The sequence below is a fragment of the Leptodactylus fuscus genome, chromosome 9 (assembly GCF_031893055.1).
Source record: "Leptodactylus fuscus isolate aLepFus1 chromosome 9, aLepFus1.hap2, whole genome shotgun sequence".
NCBI lineage: Eukaryota > Metazoa > Chordata > Amphibia > Anura > Leptodactylidae > Leptodactylus > Leptodactylus fuscus.
The window spans coordinates 54,395,609-54,414,212 of NC_134273.1; the positions used below are offsets into that span (position 1 = coordinate 54,395,609).

An 18,604-nucleotide genomic window follows, 5' to 3' on the forward strand; every position below is an offset into this window, starting at 1 on the left:
AACTTTGCAATGGAAAAACTAAAAGCCGGGGTGGTGCAGGTTAGCCTTTCTCAGTGTATGGCCTTGTCCTTTAGAGAATCAGTCACAATGAAGGCGGTGTTTCATGTCGAGTGTTATAGAGCAAAAGAAGCTCAGTGTAAAATATATATCATGCAGCTCACAGATGCGGCATATGCTGCATGACAGGCTCTCTTTTAGGCTAAGGCCCCATGTTGTGGAAACGCAGCTTTTTTTGGAAAGGGGGGGGGGGACATAAGCTCTGGCGCAGCAGAGCCAAAATGTCAAGAAATGGAAAACAAGTTTCAATCAATAATAACAAAAGAGCAAGAAGGAGATAAGAACACAAAGAAATTAGGAAAAGGCAAAAAACCACTTGCGGTTCTTTCCGCAGCGCTTTTAAGAGAAAGTTCAGAGTTTTCCTCTGCAGACTTTCTCTTAACATTATATCTACGGGAAAGCCACCGGTGTTTCCGTAGATATAATCGACATGCTGCGGTTTACAAAGCCGCAACGGCGCTGCAATCTTTTCCGCAAAGTGGGGGTGGGATTCGCATGAATCCCATCCACTTTGCACTGTACAACGCCGCGATTTTCCCTGCAGAGTCTCCGCTGTGGACAAATCGCGGCATTTCCGGTCCGTGGGGTCCCGGTCTTACGAAGGAACAGAGGGAAAGAGGGTTCGGAAGTCAGCGGAATAGTAGAAATGGTTCCAGAGCAACCAGGTCTGCTGGTACGTCCTTACATTGGGGCAAAGCCATCAGATCTTTCATAGTGCGAAGGTGCAAAAACTCCTTCAGCCAGGAAAGGAGTGTAGGAGGGGATTGCGATTTCCACAGCCTGGGAATAACCGACCTAGCCGCTACCAGCATAAATCCCAGAAGTCTATGGGTGGGCTTCCTAAACACGTGTGAGAATATTGAGAAGATCAATGGAGCAGGGTCATCCTCCAGATCCACTCCCATAACCTGGGAAATATCCTGCCTAACCCCAGTCCAAAAAGGGCTCAGGAGGGGACATCCCCACCAGATGTGGACCATAGTGCCGCAACCAGAGAGACCTCTCCAGCACCTATCAGGTGTGGACGGATAGAGATGGAAAACTTGAGGCAGGCTTGGAAGGCAGATGACCACACACCTGGTGAAAATGAGACCCCCAGCTCCCTCTCCCAACCTCCAACAAAAGCAGGAAAGGGGACTTCCGGGTCCTCCACTAGCATGTCTTACAGGAGGGAGACTGTGTATGTCGGGGCCAATGTGCAGAGGCAGAGACATTCCAGTGGGAGGAAGGGGTCTGTGGAGGTCATTAGAGAGCTTAAGAGAGGAGTAAAAGTGACAGAGCTGAGAGTAGTGCCAATTCAGACAGAATTGGGGCACGGCGACCGGGCCAGCAGTTCGCGCGTGGGAGTAGAGAGGAGGTCGAAGTGACCTTTTGAAATTGGAGCATCGGGTCTCCGACTGTGTGGTCCAGGAAGGGCGAGTCCAATGCAGCAGGAAAGTCTGGGTTACCCGAGATTGGAGTAATCGGGCCATCGTTCCTAAAGAGCTTCCTCATTTCCCCATAAGTGCGGCACACACCTAGCGTTTGACGTGCCACGAAGGGGAGCGAATGGATTTTATCATCAGCCCAAAACCTCTTATGAAGCCAGGGGAGAGCAGTAAGTGGAAGAGAACTCAGCGACTCCTCCAGGGCAACCCAGAGTTTGGAACGGGCGGCATAGTGCCAGTCAAGAATACATGTAGCTACAGCAGCCAGGAAATACTTTGTACAATCCGGGACCGCCAGTCGCCCTTTCCGTTTAGGCCGAGACAGTGTGCGACGAGCAATGTGCGGGGGTTTCAACTCCCAAATAAATTTATTGAAAGTCTGTCCCACGGCGAAGAAGAAACGCGAAGGAAGAATGCACAGAACCGTCTGAAAAAGGTACAACAACCAGGGAGAATGTTCATTTTCAAAAGGTTAATGCATTCTAGCTACGAGACACCTTTAGTATCCTAACGCTCGAGATCGGTCCGCAGAGCACGCAAGATCGGGAGAAAATTTAGCGAGTAAGAGTCAGACAAATTGGATGGAAGCTGTACCCCCAGGTATTTAATGGAACTGCGAGACCAGGTAAATGGAAAAGAAGAGTGCAGGGTATTGAGGACTGTCGTCGGCAAGGAAACATTAAGAGCAGTGTTCTTAGATGGATTAATTTTATAATTACTGTAGAAGCTATAGGTGCCAGAGAGGAGAGAGGATGGGTGACAAAGAGGAGGACGTCATCCGTGAACGCTGAAACCTTAAGGTGCAAATTTTTAACCTTCAGATCCCTGATGTCAGGGTTATTCCTAATCGCAACTATAGCAGGTGTTCCATGACCAGGGCATACAATAGTGGAGAGAGCCTGTTGGGTGCCCTTATGTATGGTGAAAGGGGAGCAGAGTGAACCATTAACACAAAATCGCGCCATGGGGGAGTTGTACAACGCTCGGATACAAGTGAGCATAGCAGGGCCGAGGCCAATCTGAGATAGAGTGGCCTCCAGAAATCTCCAATCCACCCTATCAAAGGCCTTCTCCACCTCCAGAGAAAGCAATAACATAGGAGTCTGTGATTGCTGAGCGTGATGGATCGTGGAGAAAGCCTTCAGGGTGTTATCCCAAGCTTCCCTGCAGGAGATGAAGCCCACTTGGTCAGAGTGAACAAGGTCCCCCATGTGTGGGCTCAACCTAGTTGCAAACAGTTTAGCGTATAACTTGCCTTCCGTATTAAGGAGTGAGATTGGCCTATAACTAGAGTAAAGTGTATGATCCTTACCCTCTTTAGGGAGAACTGTAATATGCGCCAGAAGGAACGACGAGGGAAAATCGACCCCAGGAGAGATGGGGTTAAACGCACTGAAGAGCGGGGGAATCAGCTCCGATTTCAAAGCCTTGAAGAATCTAGCCGTGTAGCCATCAGAGCCAGAGCTCTTTCCTCCTGGGAGAGAGGAGATACCCTCCTCCAGTTCTTGAGTTGAGAAGGGGGCCTCCAGTAGGGACACATCCTAAGGTAAAAGGGATGGAAAGGCAGTATCCGCTACATATTGAGGAAGGGTGAGGGTAGGAGACGGGGCCGGATAAGTGGAACCCGGTGGGGGCAGGTGATAGAGAGAACTAGAATACTCCTGAAAAGCGGAAGCAATGTCAGCAGTAATATGTGAGACAGCTCCCAAGGACTTCTTGATGGTTAATACATGTGCGGCCACCTGTCGTTCCCTCGCCAGGAGGCGACCCGCCTTGTTACTCCATTCGTAAAAGGAACGCTGGCCTAGTTGCCGCAGTCGCTGCTGTTTGTGTTCGAGCAAGGACTTAATCTCCTGCCGTGTGGCCATTAGGGAAGCCAGGGTGGCCTGTTGGAGTGTTTGTTTATGTTGGGCCTCTAGGTCATTCAGGAGGGAATGGAACCTCTGACCTGCCTCTCTCTTCAGGCGTGCACCGCACCATGCTTAATCAGCACTCCGCGCAGAACGCACTTTAGAGCTTCCCACTTAATAGGCGGGGCAGTATCTTGTTGCATTTTTTTGAGCCAAAGCCAGGAGTGGATTGAGCAGAAGGTATAAGTGTATATATATATATATATATATATACTCCCATTCGTCTTGTAGCCATTCTTGGCTTTGGCACAAAAAAAAAAAAAAATGCAACAAAATCTGCAACAAAAAAGCTGCGTTTCCGCATCGTGGGGCCTTAGTCTTAAAGGGAACCTGCCAGGACTATTTGGAACACTAAACCATCCACCAGTTCTTATGGACAGGAGGTTTAGTGTTCCAGATAGCTCTGTTCTAAGTGGAGACTGCTGTCGTCTGATCTTAGACTCCGCCTCCTCACAGACGAGCCTCCGGCAGAACCAGCGTTGATTGGCCGGATGCTGTACATTGTATAGCATTTGGCCAATCAACGCTGGTCAATGCATTTCTATGAGAAAAAGTCAGCTTCCGCATAACTGAAAGCTGCCAGCTCTCCCGACTAGCAAAGAAGAACCTGCTGCAGAACCAGCGTTCATTTGCACTGCACTGGCATCCAGTCGCGGCTACCCGTTTTTTGGTCTGGAATCTGAGGTCGTCTCCGTGTCAAATTCCGGACCAAAAAACCCTGTCTGAACTCAGCCTAATACACCCTCCTTCCTCCCATCTTTGAGTGACAGACCCTGTGTTCTCATGATCATGCCAGTGTTTTAGAGCACTGTGGTTTGTAACAGTTTGGAGCAATGGAGCCATCCTTAGTGCTCCAGATTATTCATTTACATATTCTGAAATAAAATAATTCAGCGCACTGTCTGCTTTCCCGTTATGTGCCCTAGGGCTGGAGGTATCGGTGCCGTTTATTTCTGCACCGATATTTCCTCGCTGTCAGAAGGGCATTCCTTACCGTCCAGCCAACAGTGCACTGAATTTCACACTGCCTACTTCTAGCGGTATATAAGACCGCATATGCATGACATGAAATACTCTTTAAAATAGTTTCCACTCTTCTGGTAAGCTTTTCTACAAGACTTTATGGGGTATCTGTGGGATTTTCTGCCCATTCATTCCAAAGATTAATTGTAGGGTCAGATACTGATGTTAGATGAGAGGACCTCACTTGCACACTCCATTCTCTTATGTCCTACCAGCAGCACAATACAGAATTTTTAATTAGCATAAGTAGGACAACACCCCTATAGGAGGGCAAAAGAGAGGTCCCCATTTGTGTTTCCTCCTATTTTTCCTAAAAGGATTTTGAGGGTTAACTACTTACTTTTTAGTAGTTTTCTCCTCTTCAACGGTGCAGTTGTTTTTCTTGGGAGCATTTTACTCCCGAGGCTTCTTTATTTCTCTCCGCTGTACTCTGTGTCAATGGCCATTCTAAGCTGAATGTTCCTGCCCTTGTCACAGATCGCAGCTGCTAAGCAGCTTCGGGCCTGACTGAGCGCTTCAGTGGAGCTTCGGCTCTGGAGCCAGGGGAAGTGATATTGTCACTTCAGGCTCCGGAACCCATATGCGAGTTCATCAGAGCCCATTCATCCAGGGCTGTGTCGGCCTTGTGAGCAGATTTGTGCAGCTGTTTCTTGGCCATCACTACTAACCTTTGTTAAACACTATCAGTTAGATGTCCGCAGTTCAGAGGCTACTGCCTTTGGACATTCAGTCTTAAACATTGTAGTACGATAGAACGCTCCCTAGGGGATCTGCTTGCTGCATCCCCATAATGTGCTGCTGGTAGGACGTAAGGGAATTGTTGATTATGATGTTAATCTGTTTGCCCTTAGTCCTAACAGCAGCACATGCTTCCCCCCTCAATTATTATTGTTTTTCTTTATAATTGAAACAAGGGGGAGGTCTCTTTTGCCCACTTATAGGGGGGTTGTCCTGCAATTAATTATGCTAATTAAAATTTCCGACTGTCCTACCAGCACACAGGGGCAGAAATACCCCATATTGTGATGCTTTTAGGACTAAGGGAAAACAGATTAAGGCTGGGGCCCACTGGCCAGAAATGCCATGAATCCCATGCCCATTTTGCGGAAAAAAACGCAGCGCGGACACGCTGTGATTTCCAAAACCGTTTTGAAAATAGCAGCATGTCAATTATATCTACAGAAATGCCGGCGACTTTCCTATAGATATAATTGCAACAGAAAATCTGCGGAGGAAAACTCTGTGAACTTTCTGTTGAAAGCACTGCGGGAAGAATCACAATGCGTTCACGCCGTGGTTCTTCCAGCAGCGCTTTAGCGCTGCTTTTCCGCCCAGTGGGGCCTTAGCCTAAGACTAAGGCCCCGGAAATGCAGCTTTTTTTGTTGCAGTTTTTTGAGCCAAAATCAAGAATGACTAGAAAAAGTAATGGGAAATATATAGGGAGTTCTTATACATCTACCTTATACTCAATCCACTCCTGGCTTTGGCTTAAAACACTCTGTACTCCATAGAACTACAGGAGCGTACTGCGCATAAGCGGCCTCCAAAAAATGGCCGTAGGCCTGTGCACTCGGCTCTGCCTGCGGCCCGATGGCAGAGCCGACTGCGCAGGCGTCGAAGTGTGACCCCAGCCGGAAGAAGACGAGTGAAGAGGCCGTTGCTGAAGAAGATGGAGGTGGCACTGGAGAGTTCTCTTGCAGCATTGGGGATGCCCCCAATGCTGTTTGAGCGCTGAGGTCCGCCCCCAGTGCTGTGAGAGAACTCATTTGCATACCGACAAAAAAACGGGATTTTAACCAAACGGCGGGCTGGAGACGACTTCTAAAGGTAGGAGACGAATAGCCTTACTTAAGGCTATTCCGACGTGTCAACGAGAAAAAAAATGAGTTTTAATGGTAGAATCCCTTTAAAAGTAACTGCATAGCGGTGATTCTGGGAAACTGCAGCGCCACTCCTATTAATTGAATAGGAAACCAGAATTTTGTACCCAAGGAGCTGGCGTATCTTCACCCATGTTTGAGTTAATTAAAAATCCACAAAAGATAAGTGTGGCGTGCTACAGATTTATTGTACCAAATCCCAGTCATACATCTGCCACATATTTGACACAAACTACACATGGCAGAAGGTGCGATGCTCTCAATACATGAGGTCCTTTAGGCTGTCGTCACCAAGAGGGAGAAGAGGAAGACATGAGGAGATACGAATAGATGAATAGCTGACTACATAGCCATAGCCTAAGATTGTACAGTGACACTATAGGACTTCAGTGCCAGAAGCAGAGCGCTATCCTGTTACACCACCTAGGCAAGCTGGGAGACTACTAGAAAACTCAGGCTTTATTTTAATAGTGTCCGCAGTATGAGCCATTTTGTTGTAGACTCTTCCACTCGATAGGTCTATAGCAGATCTCAGGAAATATGGCCGCCAGCCTGCATTCTACGTGGAGACACTTGTAGAACTTCCTCTGCCTCTTGTGTTTGGAGCGGTGCATAGTAAGGTGACTGTCCTGTAGACTTGTGAATGAGATGCGGCAGTTGTCTGTCCTGTACGGCGGCGTCCTCGGGTGAGTGTCTGTGAGCGGGCGGTTATAGGACTGTATACAGGGTGGCTTGTATATTAGGGGAGTCCTGTCACGTGAGGTGATCTCCTGTGTATAACCAGAGCTGGGATGTATGAGACTGTGCGTGAGGCCTCTCGTTATACTGTATATAGCACATGGTATTACTGAGGTCATGTATGTATATCACATGTATGTATATATGTAGGGTAGTGGGCGCAAACTGTGCTCCTTGGGCCCACCGGCCTATACAGAACATGGACATGGACTTCTGTCTCTAATCGTTGTTGTCACCATTGCACACATTAGATATACATTATTACTATTAACTATAAGAAATAGACCCTAGATGACCTGTCACCACCCACCAACTCCACTTCTTAGCATCAGTTAATATGTGCTGCTCCAATATTCTGGCACAGTTGGAGTTTTTTCTCTAGCCCCCACCGTTCCTGAGCAATCAATGCTGTTTGTTTTTGTGCCTGATAATCAATGTAGTCTTTGTACTGTCTGGAGGGCGCTGTCAGGCAGGCACAGGCATGGGGTGTGATCGTGAGCCCTGACACTGGCTGCCTGTAATTGGAGCTCTGAATAGCACCCCCCCCCCCCCCCCCTAGTCTGACACCCCTTTTATGACATTACAGAGCTTAAAAAGGACCTTTCACATCCTCAGGCACATGCGGTTTTATACACCACCATCAGCGCACTATCAGCTTTCTCGTTCTGTGCCCCCGCTGAACAGCTGTCGGTGCCGGTACCGTAGCTCTTCAGTGTCAGAAGGGCGTTTCTGACAATCTGTCAGGAATGCCCCTCCTCACAGTAGCGTCTATTGCGCTTTACTGTGACAGGGGGCGTTCCTTACCACCCAGCGATGACGCTGAGCGTTGAGGAACGCTCCCCAGTACTCGCCTATGGACGAGTACTATCAGGAGTAGAGGAGGCGTTCCTCAATGCTCAGCGCCATCGCAAAAGACGCTACTATGAGGAGGGGTCCTCTTTAAACAGCACATCAGGGGTTAAAACTAACTGCAATTGTTGCTCAGGAATGGTGGAGACTAGAGAGAAAATTTCAACTGTGCTGGAATCTGAGGAGAGGAGCCTATTAATAGATGCTAAGACCCGAAGTTGTCGGAGGTGGTGAAATGTCCTCTTTAAGTCACAGAATTGGGTTTGTCTTCTGCTGGACCTTTGGAGTCCTAAGAGGGATCCTAGCCATAACTTGTTAGGTACATATTATCTGTAAGTGTTAAGCATTCCCTTACACTGAAACCATGTGCTGAGAACCGGCCGGGACTGTTCTACTTGTTCTGTATTACTGTAGTAAAATGAACTTTTGTCAGAGCCAGTAATTGACTACAATAATATAATTATTATTATTATTACCGTCTCTGACCCACATTCTCTTTACTGCAGTGCTGCGGCAGGGTGTGCCAACTAGCATAACGTAACATACGGTACTTTAGGATGACGCACACCGCCTGCTGATACAGATTGTGCACGTTCCGCATACTATGTGCACTTTTATTCCATCAGCTTTCTGGCTCATGCTCATGGCTGCATAACTTCAGCAGGTAATGGGCCCTATTTACTTACCGATCCTGACTCCTGCTCATGGCCACCAATGCTTCCTCTTCTACAGAGGCGGCTGTGAGCAGGAATCGAGATCAGTAAGTGAGGCCATGGACTTGCAAACCCCACAAACAATATCATTATGCTCAGGGCAGGGGGGTGTCTTTTCAGACCCCCCGAGTATAATGATCGGAGGCCCAGGGGAGGTGAGGGAACATAAAATTCGCTGTTACTTACCTCCCCTGGCTCTGGCAGGCTTCAGGCCTACTTGGGTGACGACCCAGACGTCACATGTGCTGGGCTTGTATCCTTATGAATCGCGGCACAAGCCCGGCTCGAGTGACGTCTCTTCTATCTTTGAAGATGGCTGACAGCTGCAATAAGAAAGGCATCTTTTTTTAAAAAAAAAATAAATATTGTCACTAGTTTGATATCAATTTTCCTGATGACAGACTCTTTTATGTCGACAGAAGTCTTGTATGTCGTTCTATTACAATTTGTTGCTTGGTTACAAAATATTCTCAGTATTTTTTCTTCATTGTAGGCAATCGTGTTCATTGCTATTTAGAAAAAGCACTTGTCATCCTCTTCCCTGTAGAAAAACAGCTTCGTTGGTAAACAGGTAATGTACAGTGTGTCTTGTCGTGTAGCTAGTCTCAATACAGAAAATTAGAGTGTGTTCCATATGCTAAGCAATGGCGTCTGAGTAGCCAGGAGACATGTTGTTATCTAAGGCCCCATTCACATCTGTGTTCGGGATTCCATTCGGAGAGTCCACTTGGGGCCTCCCGAACAGAAACCTTTATGCATAGAAAAGTGGTTACCGGGGAAAACACGGACCCCATAGACTATAATGGGGTCCGTGTGGTTTCTGCATGAAGCATGCGGAGAGAAAAGTACTGCAAGCAGCACTTTTCTCTCTGCATGTTTTGTGCGGAAACCACATGGACCCCATTATAGTCTATCGGGCCTGTGTGTTTTCTGTTGCCACAGGTAAAAACCCTAAGGGGCCCCACGTTGCTTTTTTTTGTTGCAGATTTTTGCTTTTTTTTTTTTTTTTTTTTTGAGCCAAAGCCAGTAGTGAATTGAGCAGAAGTTAGAATTATAAGGGCCTCCTATATAGTTCCTATTCTTTTTGGCTCAAAAAAACACAGCAAAATCTGCAACAAAAAAAGCTTAATTTCCGCAATGTCGGGAATCAGCCTAAAGAGATTTTCTGCCTTGGACAATTCCTTTAAATGTGTGATGTGAGGGCGTATGGACATAACAGAGAAGAGAGGTCTGACCAGACCCAATTACTTGTCACTCCCCCCGTAACTAAGAACTGTGCAGTAACTCCAGTTAAAGAGGAAAAACCTGGATAAAGAACATACAAGAATCTGAAATTATAGCAGCATTATAAACATGAAATGTAAATCTATATGCTCTTATGGAAAAGTGGAAATATTCTGCTCTTTAAGGGCTAAAATAGACTGGACTTTAGGCTAGGACCCCACATAACAAGCCGCATCCGAAATCGCTGTGGAAAAGACTGCGGAGGGAATGCTGCGTTTTTCACAGACAGTCCTCAGAGTTTTCTGCTTCTATTATACCTATACTGAAAACATTTCTGCAGGTGTAATTGACATTCTGTAGTGAAACAAAGTTGCACATTTTGACACACAGCTGCCCTTGAGCAAAAATTTGTGACTTTGGGAGTGTTTGTGCCTTCCACAACGTTTGTCTTAGCCCACAGCCTGGTAGATTTACTGTCATTGAGACCAGAAACTGCCATAACTTATACCTGAAATCTGCGTCAGCTGGAAAACTTGAGACTCTGGCTCGTAGACAGCCTACCTCTTATTAAATTAGGTACGTGTTATTCCAGTACATAGGGATAGGTGCAGGAAACGTCAAGCTTGATAAAATCTCTCCCAGGTCAGTCTTCTACACTATTGTTATTTATTTGCAGTATAGTAACCTATACTAGCCAGGCAGAGGAGGACAAAAGGACACTTTTTGGAGCTTTGTCTAATAGATCCATGTGTTTTTGTTTAGCATGTATGCTTGGAGTTTTCCCAGTATACATGCTGAACATATAGCAATAACATGATGGGTTTGGGGCCTTAGAGGGTCCTGTGACGAGAATCCCTTTTAGCCTACCTAGCAACTTTTAGCAAGGGTATGTGAAATGAACTTTCTTTAACCTTGACTAATATTTTTATTTTAATTCATAACCTGATTTTTCCTTTCAGAATGGGAAACTATTTTTCAAACTCCACGGACTTTCCACAATCCGAGGCTTTAAAAACAGTAGAGGTAAGTCTTCCCTACGTATGCCACTCCAATTGAGAATGAAAATATTCTGCTTCTTCATTGATTTAGGCGCTCCTTGATGGGCATCTGCTATATGCTAGTCACAGGATTCATAGAAGAAAACTGACATTTAACATTATGCTTAGACTCATTAGTCTTGACATTTCCACGATCTTCTGCCCTATCTTAGGCTAGATAATGAAGCGATTGAACTATGTTCAGGGTTTCCATCACCAAATACACTTGAAAAATGTGGAGAGAAAATTCCTGCAAGCAGGACTTTTCTCTCCGCATTTTTTGGACGGAAACCTGACAGACCACATTATAGAAAACAAGAGAAAAAAAAAAAAAACGCTCAACCCTATAATGCAATCTGAATGGTATTGTAATAGCAGGGTGCACGGAACCTCCGACAAAGAGGTAATTACGATAGTGAAAGATTGTAAAACATCCAGCACATCCTAATAAGTTAAAATATAACTTTTACTTCACATATTTAAAAAAGAAAAAAAGCAAAAAGTCTTTTTCTTACAACATGGATCCAAGAATAAAAGCACGGAAGCCTACGCGTTTCGAGACCCGTATTGTGGTCTCTTAGCCATGACTAAGAGACCACAATACGGGTCTCGAAACGCGTAGGCTTCCGTGCTTTTATTCTTGGATCCATGTTGTAAGAAAAAGACTTTTTGCTTTTTTTCTTTTTTAAATATGTGAAGTAAAAGTTATATTTTAACTTATTAGGATATGCTGGATGTTTTACAATTAGACCACATTATAGTCTACGTTTTCTGCAGTTAACTGCTTTTTAAGCGGGTTAGCTTTCCGTTTTTCAGGTCTCCAAAAAATGGTAAGCCGAACATTAGTGTGAGCCTAGCCTCATCTATACATATATGTAGCCCTGGCAAACTGCATACACATGTCTTCGAAAGTATAAAATCCCTGGCTTGCATACAGGTAATGAATGTGAGTATTTTCATGCAACTGGGTTCAAAAGAGTTTGTCTTTTGGATCTGAACGTCTGATATTATTACCTTGTATACTGTATAATGTGGTTAGATCCATTTTAGCAAAGTGTATGTTTCAGCAATATTTTGATGATGTATAATAGCCAGAAATAGTGTTATTCCTCATGTACTCACACTGCACTGTTCATGTATTCTAAAAGTTTCATATGCTTTAAAACCGTAAAGAGGGCGAAAACACACAACCTGTGAAATCAGTGGATGTTTCCAAAGTAATGGGTTCATTTAGGAGTATATAGTATGTTATCAAGAATATATTGTTTTGAAGACCCCATTATGTTTTGCCTCCTCACAGGAGACCGTCTCCCAAAATTGTGTAGTAATTTATTCAAAGACCTCGTGTCCATATTGTAAAATGGCCAAAGATGCATTTAATAGCATAAACGTGAATTATAAGACCATTGAACTGGATGAAATCGATAATGGAAGACAACTTCAAGAAGCCCTTCATCAAATGACAGGAGCCTGGACAGTAAGTATCACACTTTATAAGATGACGGTACAAATGCAGTGAAATATTGTTTATAGAGGGGCTCTCTCTAAGAAAAGGCCAACATATACAGAATAAAGGGCAATGCTTATGGATTACCAAGCTTCACTATATGCCTGATAGAAAATACAAAAAAAGAATTGGCAGTTAGTGAAGCAACAAAATCAGAGAGGTCCCGGCTTTAAGGCTGTCTGTCTGTAACATTGGCTTGTGTCTGCTATACCAGCATTACTCTAAGAAGGTTATATTGTCCTACAATATCACACCATGCCCTTATCATCCTAAGGCTGTGTTCACAACTACTCTGGAGTCTGTGTTGGAGACTCTATTGCAGTGTCTACCTGAAAATTGGCCAAGGAGAAAGGCCTACACAAAGGACAGTTTCAGGTTAGCTTCAATTTCAAAATGATGGACCCGTCATAGTCAATGGGGTCTGTCAGACTCCATGTGTTAATGTTATTCTAGTGGTCCACTTCTGGTGCTCCAATGGAGGACGGAGGGGCAATGCTTGTGTGAACCTAGCGTTATCTGACCATATGAATATGGTTAATAAATAACAGCAGACGAATATTCCAGCCTTCTCATGTGATACATGATATAAATGCCACCTCCTGGCTTCTCCTTTATATTAAGAGGTCTGCAGTGGACCCTATTTGAGCTAGTCATGTTGTCCCCTATAAATAATGTATTGTTTTTAGTAATGATTAGAGATAAGCAAACAGTATTCGAAACAGCCATTTTGAATAGCACGCTCCCATAGAAATGAATGGACGCGGCAGGCTTGCAGACTTTGTCTACGTCCATTCATGTCTATGGGAGCGTGCTATTCGAAACGGCTGTTTTGAATAGTGTTCGCTCATCTCTAGTAATGATAAATGGTGCTGAACAATACGCTTCTTCTTCCCACTCCCCCAACAAATTAGCAGTTCTTTAAAGTCTACCACCTTCCCCAGACATTCTGAAGTGCTTAGGGTTAGTTTACACGTAGAAGCTGCGTCAGAATCCGGACCAAAAGATGCCTGCCGCGGCTTTTGACAGTCACAGCTTCCTGCTCCGTATTAGACCCAAATGAATGGGCCTAGTCCAGAGGGATCGTCTTGACATGGATGCCGCGGCAGTTTTCACCACGGAATCTGCGTCAAGATAGGGCAGGCTGCTTCTTTTTTCCGCAAGCTGTAAAATACAAGTGGAAATGATCGGCTCCCATTGAATTCAATGGGAGGCTGTTTTTTGACCTGGATTTTGACACGGATTTCGCATCAAAATCCGGACCAAAAAAAAGACGTGTGACGCGTGAACTAGCCCTACCCCATGTGCAGGAGGACATGAAAGGTCCTCTTTAAGATAGTTTGGGGGAGATGGTAGACTACCTTTAAAGGTAGAAGTTAAGGAAACAAAGTAGCAGAGTGAGCTACACGGGTGTCCATAACATCCAGGATTACAGAGACCTCATAGCTTGCTCTGACACTCAGTAACTCTTATTTACCTCTACACTCTTATTGTAAGTGCTATATATTAGCTGTGTTCAGATGTCACCATGTCTCCTCCACTTCAGGAGATGGGAATAGTCGTTTAATATGCAATCTCTGTTCTGTCACGTGACCACTGGGGCCAACTAATGTACTAGATCTGTCACAGTGTCTGATACTGAAAGATAAATCTTATAAAGTGAAAAAACCTAAAGTGTTTGGGCACCATTTTTTGGTGCAAATTATGCTGCTACGTTTTTACTTTTAAATTGCAATGATTGTGCTAACAGTAGTTATACAGTACACAATATATCTGTATTTGACCGCTACACTGTATTGTCTGTGTATTAACCTGTTAGTGCTGTCATAACACTGTTCTCTTATCTAAATGTAGATTATACTGACCTCTAGTGTCTAGTTTGAAAAGTACAATCATCATTGGTTGTCAAGCTAATGAAGTATGCACAGCTAAGACAAAACGGAAAACAAACTCCAAAATAAGACAAAAAAAATAGGTTCTGTTACCTCCACATTTGGTTAAACATTTGAGAATAATTTTGCTTATTTCTGCTTATCTTGAAGGAGGAGAATGATTACTACCATTTCCCCCAAGCATATTCATCTGTCCTCCCTGTGTTACAGAGCATATTACAGTGATAAACATCTTACCTTTGTTATATATGTCACTTTTGTACATTTGGATTAAAACAGCTTTGAATTTTAATCAAATGAGGCAGTTTGTGCACTTGGATCGGCCCTTCAACTCCCTGGTAAACTACTGTTGGCACTCAGACCTCTATCACCTCCTTCCCGTATCAGCCCATACGGAAAGGCCCGCCCCCAGTGCACCAACTGCTTCATTTACATAAAAACGCAAAACTATTTTTCTCCAAATCTACAAAAGTGACATAGAACACAAAGATATGATGTGTATCACTGTAATGTGCTCTGTAAACAACATGGCAAAAGTTACTTATGCTCAGGGGAGGCGGCAGACCCCCCCTCCCCTCTTATGGGAGCTGGGCAAAGACAAACCATAAAAATGTAATAGCATTACCAAAACCATTTATATAGAAAACCTGCAGGTGATGTATTCACTGCCAAAATGTGATGCCCATAGTATTATGTGACTGTTCAAGTTGCCTAGGTGTCTTTCCACACTGCCATGATTTTCTTATAGTACCTGGGTTATCAGGCAGGGACACTACATGTATGAGAAGATATCCCAGCCACAATAAGGAAATCATGGTGGACTTTCTGACCTTAGAAAGTTCCTGCATTCATGGTCTTATCCACTGGCAATCGATCAAGATAACAGACTGTGACCACAAGATATTTAGAGAAAATTTTTAAAACTCCGCAAAATGTTTAATTATATTTTCAAAAATGTTTAACTTTTAATTATCTACAAATTTAAAAATAGTTCTGTACATGGGAATACGGCTTTAAGGACCGGTATCCCCTGGGAGTCCGACCACTGAAAGTCTCCCTAAAGCCCCCTGTGAGTAGAGTGCCTGTACGCTTGTTGTGACTGGCACTCCATTCATTGATATGGGGCTGCTGAGACTCATCTCTGGAAGTACTCACAGCCCCGGAGGCCCACAGGCTTTACGAGGACTTTCACCACCCAGTTTCCTGATCACTGTTATAAATGAATAACTAATAACAATTTATGAGCAAAGTAGTTTCATAAGTTATGTTTTGACAACAAAAATGCTATAATACATTGTTTTCTGTTATATTTAGGTACCAAGAGTGTTTGTGAATGGAACTTGCATTGGAGGTGGCTCGGAAACCCGAAAATTAAACCAAGAGGGCAAATTACTTAAACTAGTTCAACAGTGTAACATCACATCCCAAGGATGCTGACCACGGCTATTCTGGATGTTTAGTTATTGAACTAAATTCTCTGAATTTTGTGTTTTTTGGTTTTGTTTTTTTCATTTATTTTAGCCTATTGGTCACTAATATTTGTGGTGATTGTTTTTTTTTTTTTTGCCCTATGTTATATATTAACCTGGACAAGTGGCTCATCTATAGCAACCTTGTCATTCTCAGCAGACGGAAAATGGGATTTTCCCTAATCTCTCTTTTCAAGATATGTTAGACCCCCACCTGTAAGACTGTACCTCCCTATATCCACAGTATATGTTATAAAAATCTCAGGATAAGCTCTGTAAAATATGTGACTAGTGCCATATATGCAGGGAATTGTCCCAGGAAATCACGATTGTTATAGAACTTTTCTAGCTGGATTAGAGAGGTATTCCCATGAACATAATCATATCTATAATTAAAAGTTAAACATTTTTGCAAATATAAGTCGTTAAAAATTCTGCAGAGTTTTAAGGATTTTTCTCTAACTTTCTTAGTAGTGACTGTCTGTTATCTTGATCGGTTGCCAATGATTACGACCACTAATGCAGAAACTTTCTATGGTCTGGGACTTGTTAGTAACCCAGCTATGATTTTCTTATTGTACCTGGGACACTACATGTATCAGAAGACATTCCGGCCACAATAAGGAAATCATGGCGGATTTTCTGACCTTAGAAAGTTCCTACATTCACGGTCGTATCCACTGGCAGCTGAACAAGACAACAGATTGTGACCACAAGATATTTAGAGAAAATCTTTAAAACTCAGAAAATGTTTAATTACTTATATTTTCAAAAATTTTAACTTTTAATTATCTATAAACATAAAAATGGTTATGATCAAGGGAATACCGCTTTACGTCCAAACAGCTCACGTCCATGTGCAAGGCTTTTATGTATCCCACCGCCACAATAAAGATCCAGACTGCAATACAAAAGTCAGCACTTGATAAAACTCGATCACTTTGATTATCCAAATAGATTCCTAACACCCATTCTATCTTCAGTCTACACTTCTTGGCACAAGAATAAAGAATAACTTAGTTTTTTGGGTTTTTAAACACTTTTGTGTTTGTTTACACAGGACATAAGGCATTGTATGTACAAGTTTTTTGACATACAAGGCAATAAAAAAAAAAAAAAACTGAATTATTTTTTTTTCTGTTCAAATTAAATTTTTATGCAAATAAATTGCAACTTTTTCATTTCTGCAATGCCCTTACCACTTTCTCAAAAAGGGTATCTGGTAAGGGCGAGCTGGGTTGCTGTTGGCCATGCCTGATTTATTATGTAAATGATGCAGGAAATCTCACAGCCGGCATAGCTTTCCCTCCCACAGCGTAGGGTGTGCTTTATTTATGAGGCAGCATGTGCCACGATATATATACAGGTGTTATGAAGACTGGAGTTGAGCAAGCCAGTCTACATAAATCTCTCCTGTAAGAACTTTTGTACTGCAATATTGAGCAATGTTGCTGCTAATCTAGCACTGGGGAGAGACAGCGTATTTGTGTCTGTTACACTGCAGCTGCTTCCTTCTCCTCTTCTCTCTCCTTTTTCCATAGACTTCTATTGGCTATGTAACAAGCCCTTAGCGAAGTAGAAAATCACTCTTCTCTTTGCTAGTGTCAGGTCAGGTTTTATTCCCTTTGCTATTAATAAATGCAGGAGAAGAAGAGACTCTAATAAGATATGACAATATTTATTTTATCTTGTACCGTTCATCTATGCACAGACTGTTGAGCCGATGGTGCCATTTTACAGGTAAATATTTGCAGCAACTGTTTTACGACTTCAGAGTCAGCCAAATGCTAATACCTTCTGGAACCAATCCAGTGTCGTGGCAGGCAAAGAAGCACTTGCTTAGCATAACTTTTAATGGGTTCTAAAAATGTATTATATCTCAGCATGTTATTTATATTACTGTGCAGGCAATTGTGACACAGCCCCATTCAAGTGAATGGTGCTTGTGTTGTAGTTCCTCGCACAGTGTGTGGCCAGAGCACAGCTGTGCTGCTTCTGAATGCATGGACTCCCGCTGATCAAGAAGTGATGGCATATTCTAGTGATATGCCATCACTTCATATAGGGAGAAAAATTAATGATTTGAAACTATGTGCCATAAAAGTTTCAACTCTAAGGCTTCTGTATCATCTCCTTATTGTTAGGATTGGGGGGTATTGGCACGGAGGAAGTTGGCGCTGATTCCGGCACGATAACTCGCAACAGAATCAGCGCTGGAATAAAACCTCCCATTGATTTCAATGGGTTCCGCACAGAAAACGGAACCCATTGAAGTCAATGGGAGTCTTTTTTTCAGCGCTGATTCTGCCGCGAGTTATCTACCAAAATCGGCGCCAACTTCCTCCGTGTGAATGACCCCTTAGTGTTATCACTTTTCTCTGTATTAGTATATTATCTTTAACACAATGTTTACATTTGTTTTAAATTATCCAAGTGCAGTCTATTCAGGGTTAAATATAAGGCACTATTCAGTGATGTCACATTTTAACTGCATGCAAGTGTGCAAAATGCTCATGTATAGGGCAGATTTTAAATAAAACTTTCTAATCATGTTTCGTGATTTATTTTTTTCCTCCTTTTCGACACCATGATAGTGTAAAAAAAAAAAAAATTGGGGTAAAGGCAAAGTCTATGTTTTACTTCTAAAATGGAACTGCTAAAACAGCAATGCTCCAGAAATTGTCAGCATGTCTTTAAAACATATTGTGTAGGAACCCATTGGTCAAGAGGTCATTGCCATTGGCAAAGTGAAGGGGTTACTTGGTCTGCGGCAATGTCTCAGAAGGAGGTAAGTGTGATAGTAACATGCACATGAATGCCAGGATGCAGCTTTTCCCAGCAGAACATTGCTCACAGTATCACACTGCCTCTACCGCATTGC

At 43.4% G+C, this 18,604-nt stretch overlaps 1 protein-coding gene across 1 annotated transcript; it reads left to right on the top strand.

Moving 5' to 3' along the window:
- Positions 1 to 6,888: 6,888 nt before the first annotated feature.
- On the top strand, positions 6,889 to 18,263 carry GLRX2 (glutaredoxin 2). The gene is made up of 5 exons (XM_075287588.1): positions 6,889 to 6,983; positions 9,091 to 9,168; positions 10,781 to 10,844; positions 12,159 to 12,335; positions 15,569 to 18,263. The coding sequence occupies exons 1-5, from the start codon at positions 6,946 to 6,948 to the stop codon at positions 15,689 to 15,691; spliced, it is 480 nt and encodes a 159-aa protein (XP_075143689.1). The 5' UTR covers positions 6,889 to 6,945; the 3' UTR covers positions 15,692 to 18,263.
- Positions 18,264 to 18,604: the final 341 nt, after the last annotated feature.

Coding starts and splice junctions, on each gene's coding strand:
- GLRX2 (XM_075287588.1), top strand. CDS start 6,946: ATGCGGCAGTTGTCTGTCCTGTACGGCGGCGTCCTCGG. Junction 6,984..9,090: donor CTGTACGGCGGCGTCCTCGG/GTGAGTGTCTGT, acceptor TCTTCATTGTAG/GCAATCGTGTTCATTGCTAT. Junction 10,845..12,158: donor AGGCTTTAAAAACAGTAGAG/GTAAGTCTTCCC, acceptor GCCTCCTCACAG/GAGACCGTCTCCCAAAATTG.